Genomic DNA, 11,743 nt, shown 5'->3' on the forward strand with positions numbered 1-11,743 from the left:
GTATGTATTTATTGATTGAACTTGAACACACATGGTTGAAGAAGTGGTTGCGACCTAGTAAAATTAAGCATGTTGTGTCCAGCGCCTCATGTGCAAATAAGCTCATGCCTAGGAGTTAGGATTTCATGGCCATGATTGAAGTCCTATGTGATTGATGCACACTTGCACTAACACCACCAACATGGTTTTGAGTTGGAGTGTCACATTCTCGTATTTGTTTCATTGTGGTTTTATATCTTTCATGAGATTTTAGTCCCGCATAAAAGTAGAAATTCTTTGTTTATCTATGTCATTTTAGTTTTTTGGTCTCAAATGTGAGCAAGCGTGCATTTCTTTGTTTTCATGTTTTACAAGGTTGCTAGTTGGCTAGTTTCCCACATGTGAGTGCATTTGCATTTTCCTATTTACAACCTCAGCTAAATGATTAGCTCCTTATGTGAATAAAAGTGTGAAAAAGGAGTGAACTCGTCACTAGATCTAAACTTTATGAAGAGAAAAGATCTACACATCGTGTGAGGCGAAGCTACAATGCTTTCGGAAGTAGCAAGTGTATCCTTTTTTTGCTACATATACACACCATACAAATATGAGGTAAACATCCGATGCATGTAAAATGCATACATGAACTTTGTCCTTTATCATATTGAATTCCCACATATTTGCGATATATATGATGATAATAACATGTTTTACAATAATTTATGGGGATTTATCAATGATCCCCTTTATTTGGTTTATAACTCTGCAGAACAGGAAATCCCCGTTTCGCGTATTTTTCACTTTCAGAGACCTATACAGAGTCAAATTGACCTGAGATTTTTGGAGCATCACTTTTTCATCAGGAGAAGCACCCTGGAGCTTAGGAGGAGGCCTGGATGGGCCTGGGGCCCAAAAGAGGGCAGGTGGCACGCCCAAACATGTTGGGTGGGCCACCCAACCTCTTTCAGCCACCGATCGTCCAATTGACCTAATTCTTTCGCCCCTAAAAATCACTATATATATATGACCCCGAAGATTTCTCAGGAGGAGAGCGCCGCAGAAGACAAAAACACGAAACAGAGGCTGCAACAACGAAGATTGGAGGGGGAAACTCCGCCGAGATCACTGCCGGAGGGATCTCCACATTCTCCAACGTCTTCATCATCATCATCATCATCATCGTCACCATGATCAAGGGGGGAGTAGTACACCTCTAAACTACAGGTTTCTGGCAGTAGCTTGATCTATTTATCTCATGTTCTTCATAGTTATTACTGCCATATGAGCTGTCCTACATGATTATGACCATGTTTGTAATACCTATGTGGTGGATCCTTATTCTATGATAGTGTGCTATGAGATCTAATCATATATGTGCAAGATGCATTGATATATGCATATTATGTACCTCGTTCTTAAGTATTTGTTCTGATCCAACATCTATGCAAGAGTGTGTGTGGGGTGATGTGTATATAGATGGAGTAGCATGATTTTAGTGGTTGGATAGTGACAACAAATTCATGATCTATTATGGTTTTTAACTTTTCTTTTGCCACCTCACTAGGGATAAAATGAATGCATGTGCTATGTTCGTCATGTAACAAAAGTGATGATCTTGTTTGTTCAAGGTAGCATATTTGATATTCAAACATCATGTCAAAGTACTTATGGCTATGCTCTGTTATTTCTCAATACAAGATTGCATGAAGTTTTCCCTTTCTTGTGGAGTATAAGAGAGATATGTTGTATCATCTCTACGTTAGGACGAACGTGATGCCCATATGAATGCGTATCTTTCACATGTTATTATTTTTCATTCTCATATCTCATTGATGAATTGTTATTTGTCCACTACAACTTAAAATAGAGAATAGTCAAGTGAACCCATGAACCCCGGTCCACTTTTATCATAAGAAACACAATTATCTTGCTTTTATCCTATTTTTTATTTGCTGCACTATTTTAATATGAAAATATAAAAAATATTTATTTTTCTTATTTGCATCCAAAAAAATCAACCCATTTACTGTTTTTTTACTTAGTTACTTTATTTTACCTAGTTTTAATCGCTTTATTATTACTTGTGTTTTATTTAGTTATGAGAAATCTTGTGCTTGACAATCATATGGTGGAGTTGGGGATACAAGGCTTTATTTTACTTTGCAGGAAGAAGAGAGAAGAGAACAATCTTTGCTCAGTTCCCCGAGAATTCGATATAAACCCTCGAGTCACTCATGTGGGTAAAATTACTTCCTAGACTACACTCTCTGCACTTGGAGTCCCAACGTTTCAAGAAGATTTTTGCTGGTGTTGTAAAGCTCCATCAACATCACATCACAATTGCTTCAATTTTATTTATGTTCATTTGTACATATTCTCTAGAAAACTCATGGACTGAATAATAGCAAGAGATTTTATTTTCACCAAACCTAATTTTAACCATTCCACCACAAATGGCATTGTCTTTCTTTTAGCAACTTGTTAAGATAGGGCATCAGTCATGGATTTTATCGGAACAATCAATTCAAATGAACCCTGTAACGATGCATTATTTTAGACAAAAAATGAATAATGTATGCAACACAAATTTATCCCATTATAGTTCAAAACTATAAATAAATCCATACCCAACAAATTATATTTGGATTGTTATTGCTTTTTGTTCACAAATGAACACTTACTTCATGAAACACTTTTTTATCTCGCACAAAACTGGAAACATGAACTAACCAATCTTAGATTATAGAAAGCCAAGAAAACACAAAAATGTACATAAATAGCAACAAACACATCCAAATATGGAGAGACCTGCCATACATAAATGTTTGGAATCTCTTTGAGATGCCTGGCACACAATAGCAGCCTATCCACCTAAAGTTCACCTAAAGAGAAGAAATAATTAAATAAATTAGCGTAGGGTTTGTGCAGGTATCCGGAAGCGGAACCGGAACGTGTACAAGTCCAACAAGGCCAAATCCTATAAAACCCCCAACAAAATATATATCCCTATCCTCCGTCCGCTCTCCCGTATTGCTTTTTGTTCGCTTCCCCCCTTGCCTTCCGCACCGCAGCCGCCGGCCGCTTCAATTCGCCGACCCCAAACTCGCCGCCCCGACCCACCGGAACAAATCGCCGCCGGTACAATCCGACCTCCCATCCATCGCCCGTCTTCCCCGAGTGATTCCGAGCGGATTCGAGGCCCTTCAATCGGAGCGGAGGCGCCGCGCGATAAGATACGAGGGCAATTGGAGGAGGCGGCGGCCCCGATTTTTTTTTTCTCTCCGTGATTTTCCTTGGGCCTGATTTGGTGGGGCGCCTCTCGTGATAGCCCTATCTAGGGTTTGAGGGTTTGCCTCGGGCGGCGAGGCGGACCCCGCTGCGGTGCTAGGGTTTGGGTGCCTCCGCGGAAGGGCGTGGCATGGAGGTCGCCGCCATGCGCTGATTGGTGGTGACGAGGAGGAAGAGGAGCGGGGCGTTGGTGTGGCATTGAGGGCGCGGATTGGGCCGCCCGACTCGCGGATTGGATCGGTGGAGGAGGAGGACCCCCCTCTCCGCCGCCGCTGACTGGGTAGATGGTGAGTGGTGCCCGTCGCCATGGAGCAGGACATACCCGCCTTCAAGCCGCAATGGCTCATGCAGGGCCAGGTCACGGCCACGGGCGCCGCTAGCCTCTGGGCTGCAGCTTCCTCGCGCAAAGGTGAAATCGCCACCCTTCCTCCCTATTTCGTTTTTGTTTTTGTTTTTCTCGTTTCAACTGGCAGTGCTATAAATGTGATGTATTGCCTCGTGGGCGTTGCTATCTGTGGGATTATATCATGGAATTCGTGTTGGAGCATATTAATGTGACATGTACGTGCGGGGATTCTTTTAGATAAGATTACTACTACCTTTTCTGCTTTATTAGTCTCATGATGATGGTCACGGAACAAATGCTTCTCTAACAACCATATTTCTACTTTTTTACTTGCCATTGCCATTATGATCTCACTGTTGAACCGCTATGTGCTTCTTGGATAAATTAGATGATGGAGATGGCACAGTTATGGTTATCAACTCATTTCTTCTTGTCTAGTATCAAAGGTTCATGTCACGTGGAAGGATGCACATATATATGATTTAGGTGGTAACAATTGCAATTAGTAACACCTGCTTGCTTGGGTTCTGTACATGATTTACTGTGATTTGTACTGCTTGCAAACAAGATAACATTGTTGGATGGCTCTTGGCACTTCTAATCCTTCTGGTTCCAAATACATGTTCTTGCTAACCATCAGCCAATGGCCTGATGCTTTATTTATAACCATGACTTGTTTACTCCTCTCTAGTGCCAATTAACATTTAATAGTTGCCTGGTGGAATGTGTTGTCTCGAACCATTAACCGACCATTGTTTGCAAAAATGGAAACTACCTTACTAAAATGGTACAACATTTAAACTGGACTGTCTACATTGATGTGCCAAGAAGTAGTTCTGTTGGGTCATATGGTATGGTGTTTCAGTGTCTAACCTACTTATGATAAGTTTCAATAAATAAACAGAATCATTGCATCGATTATGCTTGTGTACTATGCTTTGTACAGTACCATTGCAGTGCTTGTTCATATAGTTTTTGTATAAGTATCATCCAAGTATGATGTCTATTGCTTGTACCACTCTTTTTTTCTAATAAAGTTATGACACTAATTTTTTTTTGTTGCAATTAGAGTGATTTTTTAATGTGCTACTCTCTCCGCTTCAAAATAATTGCTCAAAAATGGATGTATCTACACACTAAAAAATGTCTAGATACATCCATTTTTATTCAGTTATTTTGAACCGGAGGGAGTATTACTATTTGTCTGCAAATGCCATTATGAAGAATTGTTCTCAAGTGGGGCTGCCAAATTGTAGTTTCATTAACTTGTGTCAACTACAAGTAGCATTACTTTTCTGTGTTGCAAAGCTGTCATATATTATTATACTGACAAGTCTTTTCTCTCATCTTGTTAGATTCTCAAGTTAAGAGTAGTACGTCAAGAAATCGTTCATCTGGGCACAATCGTGACCAGAGTTCCCGGCAGTCTTCATCACGGAGGAGTTCAGTCTCAAGTGGGCCCCGTCGGCTTGACCGGGATGAAACAGGGAAGACAAGGGGCTATGCAAACTTTGGAAGGAGCAAGGATAAAGAACGGGACAAGGATTTTGATTCCCGTGATAGGGAGAGTAGGTCTGTTCCAGCAGAACGTGATGGTTTTCAGTCATTTAGCTCATGTAGACCTGAAAGGGATAGGTTAAATCGTGCTCGCTCGAAGGCAGATACATCAAGTAAGGGAGTAGTTAGTCTAAATAATGGTAGTACATCTAGAAGCAATACTGCTGGTGTCGTCTTTGAGCGAGAATTCCCACAGCTTAGTTTGGAGGACAAGAATGGAAAGCAAGACATAAGCAGAGTCCCATCCCCTGGTATCACCACCCCAATTCAGAGCCTGCCTCCGTTTACTCCATCTGATGGCTGGACTTCGAAGCTAGTAGGTGCTCCTGTATCAGTTGAGCCAAAGAAAAATCTCGTTGCCTCTTCTGTACCACAAGCTGCTCCTAGTAAAAAGCCTGAAGTAGCACTGAACAGTGGAACTGGATTAAGCATGGCGGAGACTGTAATGCAAGCTCCTCAGAGAATTTCCTTTGGACCTCAGGTAGGAACCATGACATGGTGTTTATAACGTTCTCATTGATATAATTGGCTCTCTGGATTCATGTGATTGTACTCTTTTCTTTATAGCTGTCAATTGATGCTCAGAAGATTGAAGAAAGAACTTTGAGACAAAACACCCTAAGACCTATGACATCTACAACAAGCAAATCTTCTGTGAGTTATCTTCTGCCTTTTGACCTGAACAAATTTTCACATTTCTTTCGCCTGTAATCATGGTTGTGCTTCCCATTTGACATTTCTCCATCGCGGGAGATTCGCCAAAACTCAAATAGAAAAACGTGATGTCTGGGTGATTACTTTTTGATTTACGTGAGTGAAAGTCACTTCCCATAATTGTTGGTAGTTGTCAAAGAATAATTAGCAATATACAACCATACAGGAACTTCCAGTGTTGGACAAGACATTTTCTGTTTCCTGTGTTGTGATATGATTTATCAAGTTAAAATGGTCAATGTCATCATGGGGCAGCTCTTCTCTTGATATATCCAAATTAAATATTTGATTCTTTCATCCAGCATGACTGCATATACTTGATTGTACGTGGACACCACTGATCTTACGTAGACTCCGAGGAGAATCTTTATATGTAGTATCTGGGTATGCAGATCTGCAGTATGGTGATGTAAATATGCTTTCGAAGTGGAATATTTAGACACTCGGTACTGTGTATGTTGAGGCATGGGCAGAATTACTGCTATGAAGCACATAAATAGCTTGCATGTCGTAGTCATCCTGCGCTTTCTGTTTCACTCAAAAGAGGTTATATATAGTGTCCTAGCAATCACTGTTCAGATTTAGTTTGACAGTTTTTTTACTTCATTTGTGTGAATTTTGACCAATGGTAAATATACTGTAAATTGATGCCAAATGGAAAATAGTACAAGCTTGAATGGGGAGGGACTCTAGTAGAGAGGGACGTTTTGCAACTCTTGCTTCATGAAATGCTGATTCCTTCTTATTTAGAGGTGTGCCTGCCTAATAACTACTCCCTCCGTTCCTATTTAATTGACGCGGGGGGAGAAGGCTACTGGACAGATTCACGTCAATTAAATCCGGACAGAGGTAGTAGATATTTACTTGAAAGCATATCTAATACTATAGCAGAAGTTGGACACAATTAGCTGGGAAACTAATAATCTGAACCCCCTATTAACTCTTCTGCTGTTGCCACATGCTAATTGGTCTCACCGTGTTCATGGTGGTGTAGTATGCTAGACCATTGTTTTGATATTGTGGTAGTTTGTTTGCTAGTGCTAGGTTTCCGTGGTATTTTCTTTCCCCAAGCACAATGTGGCATCATGCGTGTTAAATATATCTAATTGAAAAGTTAACTCAAGTTTTACCTCAGAGAAGGAAAACATATCTGGCATTTGTTTTGTCTCACCTTTTTTACACGAGTGAAGTTCTGCAGTACACTACATCAATATTTTTTGCTTAGCTAACTTCTTTCAAGACTTTCCAGGTAACAATTTCTTCCAAAAGAAAAGGAACAAGGAATGGAGATCTTGCTGGTCCTAGTAAGGCCATACAACAATCATTAGCACTGCCTGCCAATGGTTCTGTTCGAGCTCCAGTCAAAACAAAGCTTTCTCTTTCAGGAAGCCTTAAAATCCTCAGTAGAGAGCAGAATGGTACCACACAGACTCCTAAAGACTCTCCTAGTAATCCTGTGAGTCCTCCAGCTCATGTAGCCTCAGTGGAACTACATAAGCCACCTGTCAGCCAAAAGCCTAAGGTTTCGACACATGATCCTCCTCTAATGCAAAGTCCATCTGGTTTAGTTCCAAGACTTAAATTCTTCGAGTCGTTGCGAACCAAGTCTAATGGTTCAAGTTCAGCTGTTGAGTCAAGTTGTGAACCATCTCCATCCAGTGTAGTTGACACGAAACATGATTCTTGTCCTAATTCTGGAATGAAATGCACGGGGAATGGGAACTGTTTCTGTGAAGAAACAAATTCTTCTGAGGGATCTCAGCGACACCTCTCTGACAATGAGGAGAACAATTCTTCCTTTGAATCTGCAGACATTGCAGCTGTGGGATCTCAGCAGCTTCTAGTTGAAAACGAGGAGTCTGACTCCTCATCTGAGCTTGCCGACACAGGAGATGAAGGATTTCAGGTTTCCATCTCAGACAATGCAGAAGGTAGTTCCTCCTCAGCACTTGCAGATTCAGATGATGGGTACAAGAATTCCCAGTCTGGCAATGAGGAAGCTAGTTCATCGTCAGAGGCTACTGAACCCGAAGATGAGGAGTATGCAGCTGATGCCATATTTACTGCAGAGGATTTGGATTTCATGATATCACTTGGCTGGAGTAAAGATGAAGAAGTGCAGCCTTTGGGTGCGGAAGAAATTGCTGATTATGTAAGACTTTTTATCATTAATTTCTACTCCCTCTGTTCATTGAACTGATTTAGTTTGCCAAAACGTCTTATATTAATGAACATAGGATTAGTATCTTTACTTTCTCATGATTACTGGTTTAGTGTGCCCATTTCAGGAAAACTTGAGGCTGTTTATTGAGTACTCCCAAGCATTGGAGGACTCCTTTAGACAAATTACGAAAAAAAAACCAACACACTAATAATGTACATGCACACAGTTACTTCCTCCGTCCGGAAATAAGTGACTCTGATTTGTCTAGATTCACATGTATCTACACACTAGAACGCATCTAGATACATGTGACTTGACAAATTTGAGCCACTTATTTCCGGACGGAGGGAGTATTAAATTTCAAATCCAAACTCAGTGTTAAGGAAAGCCAAATATGATGCAAATAATGTAAATGGGCTGAATTCAGAGCCCAATTTATACTCGTTAGGAGCTCTGTAAAAATAGATTTAGTCTTTTTAGTTTCTAGCTGTGCTATTTAGATTTGAGTTTTTGTCACCAGATAGATATATGTCGTGTCTGTCAAAAAGTTTTTTTGTATTTTTCACAACTTCAAGGACGATGTTTCCAGACTTGGTGGTACCAGGAGTACTTGATACACTCTCATTTCTGCGGTGCATTGATAGAAAGGGCAAGACAACCGACATCATTTTTGTTATGACACCAATTCCAATTTTTTTGCAGGTGAGACGCCATAAGGGGCTGGAGCAGAGGCTTTTGTCCATGGAAGCCAACGCCAACATAAAGATAATTCTCCTTCTTTGCGGGCAGAGCTAAGTGAGAGGCTGCATAAGCCTAAGAATACAGGAACAGGTTCTTCATAAACCAGGTACTGGGAACTATGGGAAGCAATAGAAGGAGCTTTTTGCGAAATGCAATGGCTAGTCAGATGGAGCGATGGTGTTGGTTATGTTTTGATGCTGAGAAGGATAGCAACGAGTCTTGGCATGAGTTTTGTCTAGATTAACAAAGTCGAGATTTTTTTTTTCCTGCTGACGCTTGTCCAGCAACTTGGGGAGGTGGTTCACAAGTAGTTCTGACAATTTTTGGCATGTTGGAAACATGAGTTTAGGATTTGTCCATCTTTTTCCCAGGAATACCAAATGTAGGTCCTGTCTTGCTGCCCTTGAGAAATAGGTTGCCTTTTCCCCTTGTCAGGGCTTATCTTTGTTTTGGCAAAAAAAAGAAGATAAGGTGGAGTTTTCGAACGTGAAATAGGTGAATATGATTATACTGGTCTCAAAAAGTTTCTCTCACTACTTTTTTTTGTCTTAGATATTCCCTTCTATTTCGCTCTGTTTGATTCGTTATTTTGGTGGCCTATCCAGTTATTTTCATTTTGTGCGGTGTTCCATGATGATGATCTAATGAGATCTGGAAAACCAAAACTGATCATATGTACAGAACATATTTTAAAAAGTTAAAAAATTAAGGGAAAAAATTTCGTATATAGAGGGACATGTTCTATGTGGCCACGCAAAGTCTCACATGCAACCGACATTTTTTGTGCCCTATGTATAAAAATAATAATTATGTCTCAAGTATTCCATCTAAATCTCACTTCTAGTGTAACCCTCATTTTTTTTGTGCCTTATGTAAAAAAATAATAATTATGTCTCAAGGATTCCATCTAAATCTCACTTCTAGTGTATTTTGCTTTTTCTAGGATAAATTTTAACATTAAATTTTGAACTAGAAAGGACAAAATACTCTATAAGTTGCATAGGCTGAAAGTGGGCTCAGGTTCACCATATGAGCTAGCTTTCCTCCTTGGTTCGTGCTGGCTTTGCTCGCGAGCCTTCCGTGTATAGCCTCTCGTGTACAGTACCACCCTCACCGCTCTGGTGGCTAGCAGCAACAACTACTTTCTTGCGGTTCCTAAAAAAAACCAACTCACCCGTGTCGTTGAATTCCTTTTTTTCATCTTTGTCAGGTCCTTAACCGACGTAACATCGCCGTCGATCTCTCGTATCCCACCCCAAGAACCCTTAGTGCACCCTTTCTCCAACCACAGCAAGCGTTGACACTCGGAGCTCTACCTCACCCTTGCTGCCTAGAGCCTCAGGCACCTCAAGCTCAAGCTCCGCTGGCGTTCGCTACACCCATAATGTGTTCGATCATTTGCCAGAACCACCATTTTAGGTAAAAAGTTTGCAAACTATCTCTAATAACTTCTTTTGCGCATAGTTGGTGATTGTCCTTTCAGTGTTTTGTCACAGATAAAGGCGGATGAACTTGAAATGTTTATCATCAAGCGTGCTTTGACAGGTCTTTGAACGACTCATCCTATGACGAGGAGGACATATTTCTCGTGACTGCTCTTGTTCTATATGACAACCAATGGTGTGACATGCCAAGGTTCACAGGATCTATCCTAGGACATGAAACCTTGAACCGCAGATGAATTTCCGCTCATGTTCAACTGTACAATGAATACATCAATACAACGAGCAATCTCTATACAACAGCTCAATTCCATCGTGATAGGGCAAATGTGTCAGATATTTTGATAAGATAGAGATTCGTCGATCTGGTGGAGGTTAAGCTTGGCGATCCAACTACATGTACGATGAATGAGCGCTAATGCGCTAGGCCAATCTCCTGGAGGCTACTGATCTGGCAGAAGCACGACCACGAAGATCTTTAATTCCTACCTAAAATTGAGAGTAAGTAACAACCAAAGTATCAATCAAGATATTGCAGAAAAAGATAAAAGCTTTATTTTGAAGGTGGGTTCCGAATAGCGGTCTTGATCTGGGCGTTGACCTTGGATCGAAGTACATGAGTGGCAGCAATGGCTAACGTTTAATCTAATCAAAAACCGACTCTAAAGTGACACATATGGGAAATATGGGAAATATTTAAGGAGGAAAAGAATGGTTTTTGGTTAGCCAAGAGTTTGGTGGCCAAAATCCATCCTAGATGGGGTTTCCTCCTTAGATACGAACTCTAAAAACTGGTTGTTTTAATTGCTGCGCATATGAGTTGGGCATGGGCCTAGGCTAACAATAAAGGCGACACACACCATATCAAGCTATGGACGAAATTATGAAGTATAATCTTGAATATTTCGTTCAAGTCTTCATGCATCGTTATGGTGGCTTCGAAGTTTTAAAATCTTTACTTGTAGCGTCATCTTCAATCCTCACACTATTGCAGCCATCTTCATGCACGATCATGCTCCAATACTTGTCCCTCTCATCCATGCTCAGTCCATCGTTTCTAAGAGCAACACACATATCTAGGCAACATCATATTCTCATGTATGTGCGGAATAGTTCCAAGAAACAAAATAACTTAATAATTACTTAAGTTGTTTGGCTCGAGTAAGAGGTCCTTGTATCTGTGTCGTTGTAGGTGTAGCGGGTATATCAATAGATGGGATGTTCTCATCATGTCGATGCTTCGAAATGCTAAGGGTTGTGTTCAACTGTATATTGTAGTGTGTGAAAGCCTATGGCGACTACTTCACTGATAAGAGAGATGCCACTGGTAAGCTTGGTTTTTCCTCCATTCAGAAATGCACTGCCGCAGTTTGGATGCTTGCATATAGAGTGGCTGGTGATCTTGTTGATGAGCATATTCACATTGGCGAATCCACCTACCTTGAGGCATTGTACAAGTTTTGCAAAGCGGTGATCACAGTTGATGAGCACAACTTGAGAAGGTCAAATGTT

General features: G+C 40.7%; 1 protein-coding gene across 2 annotated transcripts; it reads left to right on the top strand.

The window, feature by feature from the left end:
* Window positions 1-3,542: 3,542 nt before the first annotated feature.
* LOC124692828 (nucleolar and coiled-body phosphoprotein 1-like) lies at window positions 3,543-9,312 on the top strand. Of its 2 annotated transcripts, none has more exons than XM_047226266.1 (5): window positions 3,543-3,676; window positions 4,969-5,651; window positions 5,738-5,824; window positions 7,125-8,036; window positions 8,751-9,312. In XM_047226266.1, the coding sequence occupies exons 1-5, from the start codon at window positions 3,574-3,576 to the stop codon at window positions 8,841-8,843; spliced, it is 1,878 nt and encodes a 625-aa protein (XP_047082222.1). In that variant the 5' UTR covers window positions 3,543-3,573; the 3' UTR covers window positions 8,844-9,312. The 2 variants fall into 2 exon arrangements, with proteins under 2 accessions (XP_047082222.1, XP_047082223.1); XM_047226267.1 differs by having other exon boundaries at window positions 7,134-8,036.
* The last annotated feature ends 2,431 nt before the right edge of the window (window positions 9,313-11,743 follow it).

Source organism: Lolium rigidum, chromosome 2 (assembly GCF_022539505.1).
Source record: "Lolium rigidum isolate FL_2022 chromosome 2, APGP_CSIRO_Lrig_0.1, whole genome shotgun sequence".
NCBI classification, from domain to species: domain Eukaryota; kingdom Viridiplantae; phylum Streptophyta; class Magnoliopsida; order Poales; family Poaceae; genus Lolium; species Lolium rigidum.